At 40.6% G+C, this 20,462-nt stretch overlaps 1 protein-coding gene and 1 non-coding gene across 4 annotated transcripts in view; both read left to right on the forward strand.

Annotated features, from left to right (window-relative positions):
- Positions 1-17,881, forward strand: part of MMD2 (monocyte to macrophage differentiation associated 2) — a 123,121-nt gene extending 105,240 nt beyond the window's left edge. The window contains exon 7 of one of the 3 annotated variants that reach the window (XM_056806457.1): positions 448-17,881. In XM_056806457.1, coding sequence (XP_056662435.1) covers positions 448-651 — 204 coding nt within the window. In that variant the 3' untranslated portion in view covers positions 652-17,881. Of the gene's footprint in view, positions 1-358 lie in introns of all 3 variants that reach the window. The other 2 variants (XM_056806458.1, XM_007498429.3) reach the window with 2 other exon arrangements.
- Positions 10,231-10,290, forward strand: MIR7330 (microRNA mir-7330). Its single transcript, NR_127546.1, has one exon. It is a non-coding gene; the product is annotated as a microRNA mir-7330 (primary transcript).
- Positions 17,882-20,462: the final 2,581 nt, after the last annotated feature.

Genomic DNA, 20,462 nt, shown 5'->3' on the forward strand with positions numbered 1-20,462 from the left:
TTAAAAAAAAAAAAGGTGGGGGAAATGCTATTAGATGAATAGGGAAGACTGACAAAAGTAAAGGGGTCAAAGTTTTTCAAGTGGTTGAACTCACAAGGGCCTTTTTCCAATGTCTCTCTTTCCCTCTTTCTTTCTTCTCTCTTCTTTCTCTTTCTCTCTTTTATCTCTCTCTCTTTTTTCTCTCTCTTCACCCCTTTCTTTCTTTCTCCCTCTCCCTCCCCACTCCTCTCTCTGTCTCTGTCGCTTTCTCTTCTTTTTCTTCTCTTTCTCTCTCTCCCTCTCCCTCCCCACTACTCCCCCCCCCCCCATTTCTCTTTGTGTGTGTTTGTCTCTGGGTGTATCTGTCTGTCTGCCTCAGCTGAATTCCAGGCTAGGCTTGGTTCCCCATCCCTGCCTTCTACTCTATTACTGACTCGTCCCCTCCCCTCCCCTTGTCCTTGCTGACAGCCCAACACTGATGGAATCTTGGAGCTCATGACTGGAGGTGTCTTTTACTGCTTTGGGATGGTGTTCTTCAAGAGCGACGGGCGGATTCCTTTTGCCCATGCCATCTGGCACCTCTTTGTGGCATTTGGAGCTGGCACCCACTACTATGCCATTTGGAGGTATCTCTACCAGCCCAACACACTGGAATCTAAAGTGTCCAAATGAGATGTTAAAGAATCTCCCAGCGCGCCTGGTGCCCTTGGAACAAGGCTTTAGAGGAGATGGTCCTGGGGAGAGGCTCTGCTTGGAGTTTCCAGGCCTGTCTTTGGCTACCACTGCTGGATATGCTTTTGGATGGGTCCTGGGTCATGTCTGGTGGTTACCAGAAATCTCTAGGGTATCCGGTGAAGGAAGAAAAAAAATTCAAAGGCTTTATCAGAGGGCAAAAAATTAACCAGATACTTTATGTTTTAGACAAGTTCCATAACAAAATTCAACATGAATGCCTTCAGGAAAGGAAACTGATCTCTTCCTGAAAACAAAAGGGCCTGATAGGCAAAGACTTTGTTCACAGGGTCTTAAAAAACTTTAAAATGACAATTATACTCTAGGGAGAAGCTCAGCCTGGATGGATGCCAGATCAACCAGAGCCCACCTTTTTGTAACCTGGATGCTCAAACTGCCCTATTACAGAATCAATTAACTTCCCTATGGTTCAGGGATGGGAAGGTGACCCTTTCTGGATCCAGGCTATGTCCAGTCCAAGCCCCCCCCCCCAAGAGTGGACACTCTTTTTTCCTTTCCCACTCCTCCCTCCTTTGCTAAAAAGTGCTTTTCAGACTCGAGGCTCTCTTGGGTGTGTATTGACATGGCTCTTTCTACCCTGACAAACTTAGTTGTGTTAGGAAGGAGCTGAAAGGAAAATACGCCATGGAGCTGTGGTTGCTTTAATCTCTAGTGTGAATCTACAGGTGGGCCAGGTGACTGCAGCAACCAACACAGACACTTTGTGCTGCTGGGAAGGGTCCTAGTCATCTCACTGGAAACTCAGAACCAGAAAGGCAATTTGGGGAAAGGAAAAAAGCTTTGTTTAAAGCTGTGTTTACCATTTCCAGGCCTCAGATAACACAGGAGCAAATGGTCAGAGATGCTCTGAATGGATGGGGCAGGAAATGGTGATTGGGAGGAATTTATAATTCTCAGATCCTTTATTTGTTTTTCTTGGTCACAAGAGGCAAGACCTAATTTCATTTTAAACTGTTTGTTTTTTAAGAAATTGGGACCCTTCCTTGTTCTCTGTCCCCAAGCTTCAAAGTACCCTCAGAGGAAAACCCCATCATTGAATGTAAACATGAAACCTGACAGAACTTCCAAGGCAAAATCTCTGAAATCCAAAGACCATCCAGACACCAACTGGTATGGTTTTATTCCACGGGCTGGGGGTTCTGCATGGATATAATACCTCATGTTGCCACTAGGATAGAGGCATTCTGGCATTTGGAGCCAAAAAGACTGAGGTTTGAAACCAGCCTCTAGTATATTGGTTGTGTGACCCTGGGCAAGTCACTTAACCTTTATGTGCCTAAAGCAACTCTCTAGGGCTGTTCTCCCAAGTAACTGACAGCTTGTGACATCTGTTGGTAGAGGTCCCACACTGACCATCACAACCCCTCCTCCCTATTCCAGGGCTTCTAGTAGAAGGCAGTGGCAGAGAGCATGGACCCAATGCATTGGAAGACCTGATTCCAAAACACCTTATTCCCTACAAAGCTCAGAATCAACAAAGCCTTATACTTCATTAAACTTGAATACATTCCAGTCCTATTTTAGGGCTCCAGGCTATGGAATTCCCTTTGTCCAAGTCAGTATTAAATGCCCCTGACACATTCTTGAGAGAGGTGATCCTAGAGCTAGGAGAAACTTTTGTGATGATGCACTTTGTTCAGGGGGGCCTTTGGTAATCTGCTCAGTTCCCCTGGTTCGATGAGAATGATGGAGATGGTATCACAGCTCAGAGGCAGGAGCAGGCAGGCACCCATTATGTGGCCGGCGTGAGAGGTGGGGGGATTTTATTTGTCCTGGGAGGTTTTATGCTTTGCTAAAAATAACTCATCTTGTAAATATGGACTTAAGAATCTTCTTTATTCTAGGACATGTCCTAAGTTTCCTCATCTGTCAAAATAAAGGGATTAGACTAAAGGATCTTCAAGGCCCCGTCCATCACTAAGTCATGTGAGTCTATGACTATTCAAAGTGAAAGAATTTCTCTGTACTCAGGCCAGGACAACCATGTTGCGCCTTCCAAAATATGGAGGTGTGGTTAGGTTTTAGCACACGGAAAAAAATAGAAATAAGGAAACCCAAGGAGTTTAAGGGATGTAGGGAATCGCGCAAAGCAGTGGTTGTTGTTGTTGACGATATTTTCCTGGAGCACTTTGGAGAACCTAGAATGCAGGCTGGGCAGAACTGCCCTGGGGCAACCCTGGGATACTGGTAAAGCTGTTTTGTCTCCCTCTCATGTCCTCTTTCATTGCCCATTTCCCCAAGCGCATTGGACTAGGAAGCAGGCAACTTGGGGAGGGGGCAGTTCTGTTTCTGATACTTGCTTATACTAGGTGACATGAATAAGTTATCTAGACTTTCCTGTTTTCAGGTTTCTCATCTATAAATGAGGAGATAGGACTAATGGTCCCTCCTAGTTCTTTCTTTTTTTTTTCTTTTTTTTTTAAATTAAAACCCTTGCCTTCTGTCTTGGAATCAGTACTCTGTATTGGCTCCAAGGCAGAAGAGTAGTTAAGGACTAGGCAATGGGAGTTAAGTGACTTGCCCAGGGTTACACAGCTGAGAAGTGTCTGAGGTCAGATTTGAACCTAGGACCTCCCATCTCTAGGCCTGGCTCTAAAACCACTGAGTCACCTCACTGCCCCCAAGTCCCTCCTAGTTCTGATGCTCTCTGAGTGGCAATGTGGTACGGATGAAGTGAGTCCTGAAGGATTCAAATTCCAGCCCTGCAACTCAATGGATGACCTTGGGCAAGTCACAATCATTATGGGCTTCAAATTCCTTTGTCTATAACTTGGGAAGTTTGGATTCAGTTATATTTAAGACCCCCATATCTCTAAATCTAGAAGTCTGTGATCTCTAAAACTCTTTTTTTTTTTCATTTGCAAGATTAGTTTCTGCTCTCAAGTTGAGTTCCTAACTTCCCAAGGGCTTTGTTATGCTTCCTCCCTTCTATTGAACAATCTGTCCCAGGAGCCAGAGCCCTGCTCTTTTTCCTAACTATCCAGCTAGAAACCAACTGCTAATATCAAGTGAGGTGATATTTGTAAAGACCTCTGCAAACCTGAAAGTGCTATTTAAATGCTAGCTATTATGAATAATAGCAACAATGATCGTTTAAGGCAGTTCTTCTCCCCAGCATGTTTGTATTTTAATGTGGGACACTGGGAGATGAAATGTCTTTTAGTCCCAAAAGAATGAACAGCCACTGATGAGATTTAAGGCAAACATTTGAATGATCCAAAAGGGGAGTTATTTTTTTCTCAAAGGTGGCTATCAGTTTCTCATCTACCAATTAAACAATCGACAAACATTCATTAAGCATCTAATATGTTCTAAATATTGTACAAAATACAGGTTGCCTTCAAGGAGTTTTTATTCTTTTAGAAAGTACTGATTTAATTCAAATAAACATCTCTCCAAAAAACATCAACTCTGGACAAAACACAGATCACGGTATAAATTGTTTACCAACAGGCATTAAGTCCTCAAAATGGGGCCCAGAATTGGACATGAGCAGGTTCTATGCTAAGAATCCAACTTAGTCTCCTCATCAGGCTTTTTCAGTTTATCACTGTCCTTAAGAAAGGCTAATTGACTATTGCTAAATGAGATAATATATATAAAGTACTTTGTAAGCCTTAAAGCCCTGTACCAATGCTATTGGTACTTTTTTTTGGGGGGGTATCAATAACAGCCCATTTCATCTCCACAAAGGCACTGAACATCCCACAGCAATCATAGCAAACTCACACTGAAGTGGGGGTCACAAAATTATAAATAAGGATCCCAGTAGGTGTGTCCTAACTTAGAAAGCCACTCCTGTTTATGTTTCTTTCTTTATTAATGCATCAACCCATTCAAATCAGATAGGAACTGTGTTTTAATTTGTTGTAGACTGCACTCAGCAGGGTTGGGGACTTCCTATTTGCTTCCTTTGCCTGAGAGAAACAGCTTATGGGAGCCACCTGAGGATTTCTTGATGCAGTCTCAGCGGGTGGGGAATGATGGATGGATTGCTTGCAGACCTCTGCATTTAAGAACACGGAGCCCTCTTCCGCCTGGCTGTAGGTAGATGCTAGCTAAATCCTGGACACTGAGGATCTCACCCCAGGGCAAAGGAATCTGCCCACATTCTTGCCTGACTGGCTTCTGGAGCTGAGGAATGCTCATAGCTTCCATCAGCAACTAGGGTAGCATTTTTGACATTCTAGGCATATCAGCTGTTACTCCCAGCTGTTTGCTGATCCAGTGTCAGGTGGATGTGACTGGGGCTGGATGACGTCATCTTAGGATGAACAGTACCGGAGGAACAGCCTCCATAGCAACAGAGAGACGAAGAGAGAGAAAGAAGGGAGATGGAGAAAGCCGTGACCTTCCAGAATTGTGGGATTTTAGAGCTGAGAGGTGACCTCAGAAACCTTTTCTGGGGCATTGTGGTATAGTAGAGAGAAGGCTAGACTTGGAATCACAGAGAGATGGGTTCAGATCCCACCTCAGACTCTTGCCTTGTGACCCCAGGCTAATCACTAAAATCTCTTTGTTTGGGTTTCAACATTTGTAAAATGAAGGAATTGGGCTTGACTTTGAAGGTGTTTTTTAGTTCTCTGCTTATGCTCCTACCCTTCTAACCCAACCCCCTCTCTTGTAAACCTTGATTTTTGTTTTCAATTAATATTGAAGTTCAATCAATCAATATATTTCAACTAATAAACCTTATTTTCTTCCTCCTCTTGAGGAAACTGAAAATGAACTTAATAAGCTGGCCTAAACCAAGGCCAGGGAAGTAACACAACAAGCTTTTGATCCCCTCAGCAAATTAGTGACTAAGGCAGGACTAGAACTCAGGATTCCTGGGGGGGGGCTGTTAATTCCACCAAACCACCCACCCCTCTCTTGGTTTAACCAACTGGGCTGAGAATTAGAAAGGAGTCAGGAAGGCAAGGAAGATGAATAGTGCTTGCTGATGTGGTTTAGGCACAGCAGTCCACGCTTTCTGGATACTGCATATCTAGAGTGCTGCCTGATTGGCAGCTCTTCCCCTGGCAGAGGTAAGAGAGCAGAATTTGACTGGGGTTGTCTCTGCAGCTGCAAGCATGTTCGCCAGGGGCTTATTTAAATCAATAACCCCAAGGTTCTCTTCTGTGCCAAATTTAGCCCTGGAGTTTGTTCACTTGATTAAAAACTACAGCTGATAGCCAGATATGGAAAGAATTGGGCTCTGTTCCCTCACTGTTAGCTCCAGGTAGGGTGGCTCAGAAAATTGAAAAGAGTATTGAGGAGCTAACATTAGACTCAGAACACGAAGCATCATCAGATGGAAGGAAAAGCTAACTGCTTCAGACTCCTCCGTCATCCATGGAGGATCATTGTATCCACAGGGAGACATGGATTGGAAGCGGGCTAAACAATCATTCGTAAAAGCTTTCTGGTGGGTTTTTAAGCCTAAAAATACCCCCTTTCTAAGTTTCCTTATACTCCAAATTGAAACATGTTGATTATTTCCCCCTAGAGAGCCTAAATCTGTGGGCACATTTTGTAAAACATCTGACCAAAAGGGGGGAAAATAAAAGGAACATTTTCCAGGGCTAATGCTTGTTTCCACCTGGGGAGAGTCAGGATAAATGCAGAGGGTACCACACCTTGCTAAAAATAGACAGTGCTCTGCTTTGTGAACCATGATGGAAAATTAGATGTGATTAGAGGAAAGGCTGGAGGCAGCCGGTAGGAATGGGAAAGGGTGTTAGCAGCCTTATAGAACACAGGCAAAATCTGTCCTGACAAGTATTCTGACCACCTGGGTCACAAGAGAAGAGCTGGGTGTTACTGGATACAGAGATGAAGGAAGGATCTCATAGTCAGCAGGGTGGGCAGAAGAAGCAAGTCCTAAGTGGTATGGGTTGAGGGTCCAGAAAAGTCTGCTCCCAAGTGGCCCCTGTAGGGAGGTCTGAATTCTCTCACCAGTAATGAATACATACCTTTGTGTCAGACCCCATCCTGAGGTTCCTGTTCAAACTCTTCACTTCTTCCAGCCTCTGCAGAGGTGCCACTTTTCTATGAAGTGTTTCCTTTCTTGAATTTTTCTACTTTACCCTCCTCGTATTCCCTTGTAGTATATTATGTCTGTATACATCTAGAGACATCTAGGTAGTATACTGTACAATGTAGAGGATAGAAGGTAAGCCCTCTGGTCAGAAAGAACCCGAGTCAGAATCCTGCTATAAGGACTCACTAACTCTGTGATGCTGGACAAGTCCTTTAACCTCTCTTTCCTTTCCTTTCCTTTCCTTTCCTTTCCTTTCCTTTCCTTTCCTTTCCTTTCCTTTCCTTTCCTTTCTTTCCTTTTCCTTTTCCTTTCCTTTCCTTTCCTTTCCTTTCCTTTCCTTTCCTTTTCCTTTCCTTCCTTTCCTTTCCTTTCCTTTCCTTTCCTTTCCTTTCCTTTCCTTCCTTTCCTTTCCTTTCCTTTCCTTTCCTTTCCTTTCCTTTCCTTTCCTTTCCTTCCTTTCCTTTCCTTTTTTTCTTTCCTTTTTTATTTTCCTGCATGGTTACATGATTATTGTCTTTCTCCCTCCTGGAGTTGACAAGCAATTTTTTTTCTTTCTTTCAAATGTTTTTCCATGGTTACCTGATTCATGATCTTTCCCACCCCTTTTCTCTCCCTCTTCCCAATTCCACTGGTCTATACATGTGTCATTGACAAGCAATTTCACTAGGTTATATAATATATATATATTATAATCACTCACCATTTGGGGTTTCTTGGCAAAGATCCAGGAGCAGTTTAACATTTCCTTCTCATTATATGATGAGGAAACTGAGACTAACAGAATTAAGTTCCTTGTCCAGGGTCAAATAAGTATTTGAGGTCAGATTTGAATTCAGGTTTTCTGGCTCCAGGTTCAATGTGCTAGCCATGTCACCCAGTTGCCTATTATTGCTAATATTCCCTGTTATGTCCCCCTAAAGGGATCTCCTTGAGGATGAAAGAAATTTCTTCTTTTTCTGTTTAGTGTCTCCATGTCTCTCTTTTTTCTTTCTGTCTTTCAAGACTGGAAAAAGGAAAGAACATTTGAAACAGGCCCAGGGAATGACCTGAGTACTTCCAGTAGACGATATTTGAAAAAGCTTCTTCTGTTAAACTCTTCCTGTTAAACCCTTGTGCATATAGATACATAGGGGGGCACGTATGAGTGAGCCTACATATTGAATGGTTGCCTTTGTAATCCTTTATATTTTATTTTATGCTTCCAAAAACCATTATCATGAGAAGAGTCTGTAGGTTTTGTCAGATTGCTGAAGGGGGTCTATAACACAAAAATGGCCAAGGATCCTGTCTAAAGCATTGGTAGGAAAGAAACCGGAAAAGACTAGAAATGGGAGTTTGGGGAAGCACATCTTCAATTTGTTGGACAAGGTTGCTATCAAGTTCTCTCATCTCTTCCATCTTGGGGTGACTAATTGGACTAGTTGGATGCCAGCTGTGGGGTCCAGCCCAGGTCCACAGATGACTTTACTGTCACCATTTGGAAGCAGGTGATCCTATGGTGTTCTTTAGCAAGGGAAATAAAGGTCTACAGGACCAAGAGGCATTTAGAGCTTCTCTCTCTTCACATCTCACAAAGACCTGAGATTTAGAAAGTGCAGCCCAAGAGATAAATACCTTTTGGGTCTTATTTCTGTCAAGTCACATTTTAACTGATCTCAAACTTAATATTGTACTCCAAGAACAGGGATTAAGACCCCCCTAAATCACATGCTTTGCTGGGTCAGTGTTGGGATGGTCAGTTCATAGGGAGAATCTCTGCTGCGAGTGATGGGGCTAACCCAATAAATTCTCAAATATTATAGAACATTAGATAACTTTAAATCCTGGCCTCAGATTTTGATGAAGCTTAAACTCAATTCTCTGCTACGCCCACAGCTGATCTTATTCCTTTTAGGGAATCCTTAGCTATGACAGAAGGTTAATGTGGGTAGTATTTGTCAGTATGCTGTTATTATTGCTTAAAGTGATAAAAGTGATATTTCAGAATTCTTAGTGCTAAAAAGAGCAAAAGAGACTATCTCAATATTCCACACTATTGCTTCACTAAGTGAAATGCCTTTTTTGGAAAAAGACTCATTCCTGAATCTCTTCTAAACTTTGCATGGTAATGAAAAAGGGCCCCCTAGGTCTGCTTTAATTCTTTTTTTTTTAATACTTAGCTTCCATCTTAGAATCAATATTGTGTATTGGTTCCAAGCTAGAAGGGCAGTAAGGCAGTGGGGGGTAAATGATTTATTGAGGGTCACACAGCTAGAAAGTGAGGCCAAATTTGAACCCAGGACTTCTCATCTCTAAGCCTGGCTCTCAATCCACTGAGCCATCTAGCTGCCCCCACCCCTGCCCTAATTCTTAATCTATGTAATTTATCAAGGAGAGGACCATCATTTAAGACAATATTTAAATGTCAGCACCATATGGTTGAATGCATATAAACAGGGTCCCAGAAGCTTCTTTAGTTTTGGTCAAGTTCATTCAGTCTACATTCTAGGAACATTCCCAAAAGGAATAGGAAGGCCCTTTTTGAAGAGTATCAAACAAGAAGTTATACCTATTCTCTAAGAAAGTTCTCTAGCTCCCCTAGGAAAGAGCTGGCCTACACAAACTTCTTTAGCTTGATGAATCTTCAGAATGATCCATCCTTCTTCCATGTTGCCTCATCTGGCATCAGAGAAACTCTACTTCCACCCACTTGCCAATAAAGTTTGGGGAGGCTTGGTTCTTTACTTTCTTTGATTTCATTACAAGATGCTATCATCTTTCTCACAGAATTTTAGAACTGAAAAGAATCCTAAAAATCATCTAATTTAGAGATTCTGAATCTGGGAATCCAGAGGCCTCCAAGGGGACTGTAAATGCAGATGGGGAAAAATTATATCTTTATTTTTTCCTAATCTCTAACTTGAATTTAGAATTTCTTTCAATTATTTAAAAATATTATTTGGAGACAGGATCCATAGGTTTCACCACATTGTCCAAGGGATCCATGACACACCCACAAATTAAGAACTCTTCATCTAGTCTGACTTTTTTTGTTTTAAGGAAGGGGGAGGAGAAGGATAATAAACAATTATTAAACACCAGGAACTTTATAAATATGATCTTATTTGATCCTCATAATAAAACTATGAGACCAGTGTTTCTATTATCTCCATCTTACAGTTGAGAAACTAAGGCAGAGGTTAAATAAATAACTTGCCCAGAATCATACAGCTAGCAAGTATCTAAGGCCAAATTTGAACTCTGGTTTTCCTGACTCTGGGCTCAGCTCTCTATCCATTATACTAGTTGCCTCTAAGTTTTAAAGATAAGGAAATGAGGCATGGTAAGAAAAGAGGCTTTGGAACCAAGGGGGCTTGGGTTCAAATTTCTGCTCTGCTAGTTTATATATATATATTTTTTCCAAACCCTTACTTTCTCTCTTAATATCAATTCTAAAATAGATAAAATGAAAGGGTTAGGAAATTGGGATTAAGTGACTTGCTCAGAGTCACATAGCTAGGGCTGCTAATTACTACTTATGTGACTTTGGCCAAATCACTCAATCTCTCTTGGCTTCATTTTCTCTTCTACATAATAAGGAATTGGTTAGACTAGATGATCTCTAAGTTCCCTTATTGCCAAGTGGTCTGCTGATAAATGTTTAATATCAGTCCTCTAGAAAAAAATGATATATACATATTATATATATATATGTACAGTACTCTGTGATGTTTAATATGCATTATTAAATTTCTCCATTATTTTCTCAAGTCTAGACAATCAACAAAACAATCAGGCCCTTATATATATATCTTTTGCTGATTTCTGAGGTGTAGATGTTCATCTCTGTTTATAATTGTAAAATCCACTCAAGATCACATAGTGTTAGAGTAAGACTAGAATTCATGTCAACATGATGCTTGTTTCTTTCTATTAAAAAAAATTAAACCTTTACCTTCTGACTTAGTATCAATTCTAAGACAGAAGAACAGCAAGGGCTAGACAATCAAGGCTAAGTGGCTTGTCCAGGGTGACACAGTTAGGAAGTATCTGAGGCCAGATTTGAATCCAGGTCCTCCCAATTCTAGGCCTACTGCTCAATTTACTGTGCTATCTGGCTGTCCCTTGATACCTGTTTCAAAGCTTTTTCCATTAACCTCTATTTCTTTTCCTTCACTGGAATTTCAATAGATCATCTCATTTTGTTCCCATATTTCCCCATTTTTCCCAAAGGACCAAAGAAAATATCGAATTCTGTATTTTGAAAACAAACAAACAAACAAACTCTGCCCCTTCTCTCAAGAAGGAAGCTTTGGGTTTGATCAAACAGCTGTATAATTAGCATGGCTGTATAATATGCCTGCCTATGTGTTAAATTGTTTCAAGAGGGAGTAAATAAAGGTTCAATATTTCTTCTAAATTATAGGTTATCTGTCTCCCTCACATTTTTGTCTCACATGTATGTGTGGAAATAGACATGGATATCCACTCTTGGTTTTTTTTATTTTTTATTTTTTTGTTTATTGGCATTAGTTAATATGAGCACAAAGCTTTTGTTGCACATGGGAAAGACCTCTAGACTGGATGTCAGAAGATCCAACCTTACCACCAAATAGCTGTGTGACCTTGAGCAAGATATTTGACTTCTCTGGGTTCTCCGTTCCTCCTCTGTAAAATGAGGGATTTAATTATGTCCAGATTTTTACCAACCTGTAGATCTCTAGTTACTGAGGCAGGCAGCTCAATTTCCACTAAATCCAGAAAGCAAATCATGGGGGCCAGACTGGGTTTGAGACAGGAAAGGGTATCTCTGTTCTGTTGACTATTGCAGTTTTGGCTTCCTCCCCTAAGAAGCCCCCCAGGAGACTGTGGCTCCTAGTGGGAGGAACAAAAATAAGAGTAGATTGGAAACTTAAAAAAAAGTTTTTTAATTTTTAAAAATATTTTTCCATGTTTACATGATTCGTGTTCTCTCCCTCCCCTCTTCCCTCCCCACTCCTAGAGCTGACAAGTAATTCCACTGGGTTATACAAATATTACAACTTGATACTTATTTCCATATTATTCACTTTTGAACTAGAGCAATCTTTTGAAACCAAAACCCCAAATCGTGTACCCATATAACCAAGCGATAAGTCATGTGTTTTTCTTGTACATTTCTGATTGTAAACTTCTCAAAGGCCAAGTCTGTGTCTTATCCATCTATCTTTGTATCCACAGTGCCTAGCCCTAGCACCTTAAACATAGTCTAATAATTATTTGTTGAATTAAATTGAATAAATTCAGCTAAATAGGAATTTGATTCATTTTGGTTGGTCCTAGAGGGTAGTATTTGCAGCAATGGGTAAATGCAGCAAAGGGAAAGTTCAGATTTGAAGTCAGGAAGGATTTCTCAATACCTGGAAGTATCTTACAATGCAATGATCTACTTTCCCCTCAGTGGAGTTCTTCAAGCAAAGACTAAAGGACTATTAACTAGGTACAATTTCATGATTTAGGTTAGGTTGGACTATGTGGCTTTTGAAATCTCTTCCAACTGAAATTCTTTGTGTTTCTATGTCGCTGACTTTTTTTTTTTTAAGCAAACAGGGCTTGCTTAAACAGGGTGACTTGCGCAGGGTTACATAGTTAGAAAGTGTCTGAGGACAGATTTGAACCCAGATCCTTCTCTCTCTAGGCCTAGTGCTCTAACCCCTGTGCCACTTAATTACCCCTGATTGACAGTCTTTTTATCTTTATACCTCTAATACCTAGCAAAGAGACTGGCCCTTAGTAGGAGCTTAGTAAATGCTTGTTGAATAAATGAATGAATGGATTGAACCCATTATTAACTTTCCATCATTAACAAGCATCCTCTTCCATTGTCATCATATGGTTATGGTAAAGAAATCAAAAGTAATTGTTGCGCTTCTAGGTTGGGGAGACCTGTTCTTTAAGGGCCTTCTTGGCTCTGAGTCTTTAATCCCTACTAAGAATGGCCAGCCCAGCTTCACTTAATAAGTTGACTCTGACTTGGCAAGGCTGAATATTATTTTAATTGTGACTTGAACTCATCTCAGGCGATGAGTTAGGAAGTCAGTCTTGGAGATGGCCAAATCAGCGTCTTACCTGATGTGTGACCTTAAAGAGGGTGAGTCAGATTTACCTGTTCTGCACCTTGAGAGCTTTGGTAGGCATTAGTTTCTTGGAAATTGAAACTCCTTAGTGCAAATAGGGAATGCAGGAAAGCAGTACTGATCAAAGACCATTTCCGCCCCCCCCCCCCACTTTAAATCTTAACTGTGTACTGGTTCCAAGGCAGAAGAGTGGTAAGGGCCAGGCAGTGAGGGTTAAATGACTTGTCCAGGGTCATACAGCTAGGAAGTGTCTTTTTTTTTTTAATAATATTTTATTTGATCATTTCCAAGCATTATTCATTAAAGACAAAGATCATTTTCTTTTCCTCCCCCCCACCCCCCATAGCTGACGCGTGATTCCACTGAGTGTCACATGTGTTCTTGATTCGAACCCATTTCTATGTTGTCATTAGAGTTTCGTTTAGAGTCTCTCCTCTGTCATGTCCCCTCAACCACTGTAGTTTTCTCAGTGTTTCCACTCCCATAGTTTATCCTTTGCTTATGAATAGTGTTTTTTCTTCTAGATCCCTGCAGATTGTTCCGGGCCATTACACCACCACCAATGGAGAAGTCCATTACATTCAATTATACCACAGTGTATTAGTCCTGTGTACAATGTTCTCCTGGTTCTGCTCCTTTCGCTCTGCATCACTTCCTGGAGGTTGTTCCAGTCTCTATGGAATTCCTCCACTTTATTATTCCTTTGAGCACAATAGTATTCCATCACCAACATATACCACAGTTTGTTCAGCCATTCCCCAATTGATGGGCATCCCCTCGTTTTCCAGTTTTGGGCCACCACAAAGAGCGCAGCTATGAATATTTTTGTACAAGTCTTTTTGTCCATTATCTCTTTGGGGTACAGACCCAGCAGTGCTATGGCTTAAGAAGTGTCTTTTGAGGCAACATTTGAACCCACGACCTCTTATCTCCTGACTAAACTCTCAATCTCTGAACTTAAGCCAAGCTTCTGGTGCGTGTCCTGCTAAATCAGCATAGGTTTCATTCTATTAACCCATCTTTTTTTGGGGGGTGGGGTATAAGACATCTAGATGGCATCCCAGCTAAGTATATTGTTTTGGTTGGTGAGTTGTCCTAAAGCAGACTGCTGGTGTCAATTCTAGCCATCTGTCTCCTCCCTCAGGGGAAGTCTAATCACATGACTCACTTCCTGGACTACTTTGTAAATTGCATTCCTAGCCCAGGAGGGAAGTGAGTTGCAATAGAACCTTAGACCTCAGTGGGGCTCTGCTTAATGTTGTAGCCTGACCTGTGGTATTAGTAAGAGAAAAAGAAGTGCTTCTTGGTGATAGAGATGAATACTACTACCTTTTTTTTTTATTTCAAAGCTTTTATTTCATTAACTTACACATTTAAAAAAGTTGGGCAGACTGTAAATTAAAGATGATTTTCTAGAAATAGAAACTCCTCTATTGGCACTTAGGATTCTTTACAATTTTGTTCCTTCCTATTTTTCCAGTTTTATCTATGACTCTCCTTCCATGCAGCCAATGACACTGGCTCACTTTCATTTTTCTACCCACCACCATCTATTTCCCATGCTTGGAATGCCCTCCTCATCTCCACCTCTTAGCATTTCTGCCTTTTTTTTTTCTCCAGATTCAGCTCAAGTACCAAACTTATGCTGGCAGTTCTTCTAGATTAACCAAGTGTCTAGTACATTCTCCACTAAAGTTACCTTTTATCTATTTTGTTCCTTTCTTTTTCTTTTTAAAACCTGTATCTTCCATCTTAGAATCAATACTGCATATTGGTTCTAAGGCAGAAGAGTGGTAAGGGCTAGACAATGGTGGCTAAGTGATTTGCCCAGGGTCACATGCTGGAAAGTGTCAGAGGTCAAAATTTGAACCCAGGACCTCCCATCTCTAGGCCTGGCTCTCAATCCACTGAGCCACCCAGTTGCCCCCATTCTTATTTTGAGAGGCAGTTTGGCAGACTGACCCGTACTCAAGTTCCAACTTAACTATGTGACTCTGGGCAAGTCATTTAATCCCTCAGTGATCTTTTTGTCAACTTTCTAAAACTATAAGTGGCAGAGGAAGGTGTGGACCTGCCAGGAGTTCCCTATATCAATGAAATCATAGCATCTATCCCTACATCTCTTGTATATACCCATACATGCTCATGTTGTCTCCTCCATCAGAAGGTAAGCTCCTCAAGGACAGAAATTGTTTTGTCTTTTCTTTGTATTCCCCATACTTAGTTCATGCCTAGAACATAGTAAATGCTAAATGAATGCTTTCAGATTGATACTAAAGAGAGACTTCAAAGTTAAAGGAAAAATAGGAGAGCTTATTATCTATCAAAAAAAAAAAAGTACCCTCTAAGGGTTTTTATACTTCAAACCTACCACTTCTACTTGAAGTCAGTTGGGCACCAGAGAGATGGTGTGAAAGAAAATTTCCAGCAGTAATTATAGCTGCCTCCTTGAGTGCCTAGGATTGAGGCAGAAGGGGATTGAGATTCAGTAATAATAGTATTTTACATTTGTATAGAGCTCTAAGTTTTAAAAGTATTTTAATATGTATTTAAAGAGCTTTATAAACTTTAAAGTACTATATAAATGTCTGTCAAAATTATCATTCTTGTTATTATTATATACATTATCTCATGTGAGCCTTCCAATTACCCCCTGAGGTAGGAGCCACAGCCATTATTTTCATCCTATTCACAAGTACTCATATTTGTTGTTCAGCCATTTTTTCAACTGGGTTTGATTTTTTGTGATCCCAGTTGGAGTTTTCTTGGCAAAGACACTAGAGTGATTTGCCATTTTCTTCTCCATCTACAGATGAGGAAACTGAGGCAAACAGGATGAAATGATTTGCCCTGGATCACAGGACTAGGAAGTGGCTGAGGCCAGATTTGAATTCACAAAGATGAATCTTCCTGACTTCAGACTAAGCACTCTACTATAATATTTCTAAGATAATAATCACACTCCAGCCCATTTTCTTCATTGATTTCCTTCTCATTTCCTTCTTTGTAATATTAAAATTAATTAATTAAAACTACCTATCTTCATCTTGAAAAACAAAGGAAAAAACCTCTAAAGCTTACGAAACTAAATGAAAGTCTTTTGTGAGGACTGCCTCGAAGTCTATTTTTCCAAGGGGTGACTTTGAGAGATATAACCCCATGGAACCCTTACATCGCTCTTTAAGTTTTGAGAAATCTGAATTTATAGCCCCAAAGAATAAAACAGGACATATTCCCTTTATCATTTTAGACTACCTCAGGAGAATGGCAGAGGTAAAAGCCCATTCTTCCCCTGGTAAATATATCTTATGAGTAATGGTAGTGAACCCAAGCCTCATGTTTGAGGATCCCCTGGCAGATGGAAGGAAGGGTGTGATATTGACCGGTCAAGGCCCTAATCTACATGTGGTCAGCTCCTCAAGTGAAGACGCATGAGCAAGGCAAGACATATAGGAATTTCATTTCCCCCTTCCTTATAAATTGAGTCCTCATGATGCATGTTTTGTGACTTCTCTTTGAGCCTGGTGCTTTGTGTTCATTTCAGACAGAGGGCAGAGGGAATAGCACAGAGAATCCACATCCTAAATGGAAAAACGTGAGGGAAGAAGGTCTCCATGAGCCTTGTCTTTCTTTTGTGAGGGATGGATGGATTGTTCTTCTAGGATTTTATTTCTGGTCCCGTCAGAATTATTGGTTCTATAGATGTGGTTTTAGTATTGCCTTAGCTTGTTTAGCTGGGGTTATCATTCAGTTCAATTGCATTTTCATCTTCAGGTCATGTGAATCCACTATTTCTGTATATTAATTTAGTTATTAATATAGCCAATTGGCATTGAGAAGCAGGACAATTAGTCACAGAACAGATATTCAAAATGTACTCAGCTGATTCACCAGAGCTAACACAGGGCTATGCTATGCATAACTGGGAACTCAAATTAATTTGCTCAACTAAGAAACATTTAATAAGTGCCTATTGTATGCAGAATGCCATGCTGAGTGCTGAAGGACAGATTACATTTAGGTAAGACACTCAGTCATTACCCTCATGGAGTTTACAGTCTAACAGGAGAGCAAGACAAGCTCAGATTATTATAGTTACTCTATATTTGCATTAGAGAATTGCAAAACAATATGCTTTAGTTCTTTGGAAGACCTTCTTCCAAAAGAAAAAGAGAAAGAGAAAGCTTACTGAATAGAATCATATTTGAGTGGGCCTTAAAGATGGGTAAGAAATTACAATAGAGAAGACAAGGAGGACCAACTATTGAATGAGAAATTATAAAGAACCTTCACTGAGTCGAAATAAGGCCAAGATCCAGCTGTTCCCAGTTTCATTTACTGTTGATTTTTGGGTCCTACGCTGTTGGCCTTGGGGTCAGATGTTCATAGAAATCTCAACCTGTTCCCTTAGCTTTATACTTGGGATTCTCAAGTGGACTATGGGTTTTACATGATTGGGTCCAATCTTTCGAGATAACCCCAAAACTTCCGCTGCTTATGACCCTACCAAGAATTCCCCTTTAAATGAATATCAGTCCACATGGGCAAGTACACATTTTTCTGGTTAGACAGAGAGAAATTAAATCTTTTTTTTGAAGAAAGAGGTAATGCTGGTTCTGGAAAGACTACTCTACCTACCTTATCGATAAAAGATATTAAGTTCACAGTGTCAGCTTTAAACTGAATTACGTTTCAAACTCATTTAGACCACCCCAGGTTTGCCAAACTAGTTGGTCCACTTCCCTTCAGTACTAGGTCCCACTGTGCTTTATGAAGCTTCATTGTGAAACAGGAATGAACTGACTGTCTTTGATACTAACGTTTATTGACTTGTTAATGTCTATAATGTTTGTGAATGGGATTTGCAGCTGTGACTTTTTAAAATATCTTGAATTGGACCCCTCTGGATTGGTGAAATTAGTTATTTTGTATTTAACACAGTATTTAATAAAGGTTTGTAATAAGAATTACCATGGCCATGAATATTCTTTTTCCTGTGGAGTAGGAATTAAATAAAACTCAAGATACCTCACTCTTGTTGTTTTGTCTTGATTGTTATTTTAAGGGGGAAAATGATTGATTCAGAGTGGAATCAGCAGCCTGACCATAGGCTAATTGCTTATTTTGGACCTGTCTCCTTAGTCATGCAAGCAATAAGTATTTATTAAGAACATACTAGGGGTGGGGCAGCTGGGTAGCTCAGTGGATTGAGAGCCAGGCCGAGATGGGAGGTCCTAGGCTCAAATCTGGCCTCAGACACTTCCCAACTGTGTGACCCTGGGCAAGTCACTTAACCCCATATTGCCCAGCCTTTACCACTCTTCTGCCTTGGAACCAATACACAGTATTGATTCCAAGACGTAAAGTAAGAGTTTAAAAAAAAAAGATAGAGAGAACATACTAGGGCCAACTAGATAGCACAGTGGATAGAGTACCAGACTTGGGACCAGAGGATCTGGATTCAAAGCTGGCCTTCTACAGGTCCTAGCTATATGACCCTGGGCAAGTCACTTAACCCTAATAACCTAGACCAATGATGGCAAATTTTTTAGAGAATACATGCTATGCTCCCCCCTAGACCCAGTGTTGTGTCCCACCCCCTAAACAGGGGAAGGATAAAAGGGAGGGGAGTGCCCCAAGCACATGGCTAGAGTAAATGCTTCCATTGGGCTGCTGGCAGAGGGGTAGGTAGGCACAGTGGAGAGGGGGAAGGGAACAGCTCCATCTAAGTCCCTCTGCCTTTCTAGTAACTAACTCTGGTAGGTGAGGTTGCACATGCCCACAGAGAGGTCTCTGCATGCCATCCTTGGCACACATGCCATAGGTTTGCCATCATGGGCTCTTCTGTCTTAAGACTGATACTAAGATAGAAGGTAAGAGTTTAAAAAAGAGAAAGAAAGAGAGAAGAGAAGGGAAGGAATGAAGGAAGGAGGGAAGGAAGGAAGGAAGGAAGGAAGGAAGGAAGGAAGGAAGGAAGGAAGGAAGGAATGAAGGAAGGAAGGAAGGAAGGAAGAAAGGAAGGAAGGAAGGAAGAAAGGAAGGAAGGAAGGAAGGAAGGAAGGAAGGAAGGAAGGAAGGAAGGAAGGAAGGAAGGAAGGAAGGAAGGAAGGAAGGAAGGAAGGAAGGAAGGAAGGAAGGAAGGAAGGAAGGAAGGAAGGAAGGAAGGAAGAAAGGAGATCATTGGATGACATAATCTCTAAAATCCCTTCTACTGCTAACATTTTGTCATTCTAAAGGAAATTTATGGAAGGGTGTATCAGGCATTTAGACCATCTAAAAAACAAAGTGATTGAATGATCCAATTCTATGTACTTTGCTGATTTTAAGATTACAATATTGATCACAGATAGATAACTAGAAGGGACATTAGAGCTCATATACTCCAATCCTTTTTTTTCACAAAGGTGAAAACTGAGACAACAAGTTGAGTGACTGGCCCAAGTTCACACAGGCATTAAACATCAGGGCTAAGATCTGAATGCAGATTCTTTGACTCCAAAAAATCCAGCACTGTTTCCACTGCGCTGTTTCAAAGTCTTCTGTTTGTTTCCTATTAAGCAGGCTCACAAAGAGTGAAAACTATAATACCTGACTAGAAAATATCTAAAAGCGTTCAGGGAAATTCCAAGTTAGTAACCATTGTCTTATTATAAAGTGCTATTGTTTATGAATATGGACTATAACTACACCAAGAATATAGTTAAAGGATAAAAATATTAATTTTTTCCAGCTTTGGCTGCTAACAGAAAATTTTATAACTTCCCGAAAAGCCAAGATTGCGTCCCAGTCTCTGAAATTCATCTGATTACAGGATACTCCTTTCTTCTGACTGGTCAAGTTAGATGGATACTTTTCATTTCAATTTGATCTGGACTCTTTGTTCACACATTTTCAGGGTTTGAGCGCCCTCTAATGTTTGTCAAGCTAATTTCTTTTTTCAAATCTTTATTCTGTCTTAAAATCAATTGTTCTAAAATCACTTAAAATCACTTGTTCTAAGGCAGAAGAGCAGTAAGGGCCGGCAATTAGAGGTAAGTGACTTGCCCAGAGTCACACAACTAGGAAATGTCTGAGGCCAGATTTAAACCCAGGATCTCCCATCTCCAGGCCTGCTTTTCTATTCCCTGGCTCACCTCGCTGCCCCTTGGCAAGCTCATTTCCTGATGAGTCTAAAAAGCAAGGGAAAGGTACTTCTTACCAAACTTGAACAAGGGTCAGAGACCCAGTAATTCCCTTGTTCTTTTTTAGATCTGACTCTTTTAAAATGTACAACCTCTGGCCCAGTACCCCAAGCTCTGGGTTTGCATGGATTGGGCACAATATTGGGGCCTACCTACAAACCTTGATTTCCCTATGCTCCCATCCCGAAAACCCTTTGGAAAATCTTAGACTATAATTAAAATATAGCTTGCTCCTAGGGCTCTACAGTGTATGTGGGTAGGAAGTCCCAAGATCAACTTAAGATAATTATCTATCAATCTCTCTTTTTTTCCAGACACATGCAATTATTTTCTGTATTTTCTTGTGGCAAAATAAAGTTAGTCTTGTATTATATACACACATACACATCCCTAGATGTACAGATATATGATATGTCTTTATTTCTATATTAA

The sequence above is a fragment of the Monodelphis domestica genome, chromosome 7 (genome assembly GCF_027887165.1).
Source record: "Monodelphis domestica isolate mMonDom1 chromosome 7, mMonDom1.pri, whole genome shotgun sequence".
Lineage (NCBI taxonomy): Eukaryota > Metazoa > Chordata > Mammalia > Didelphimorphia > Didelphidae > Monodelphis > Monodelphis domestica.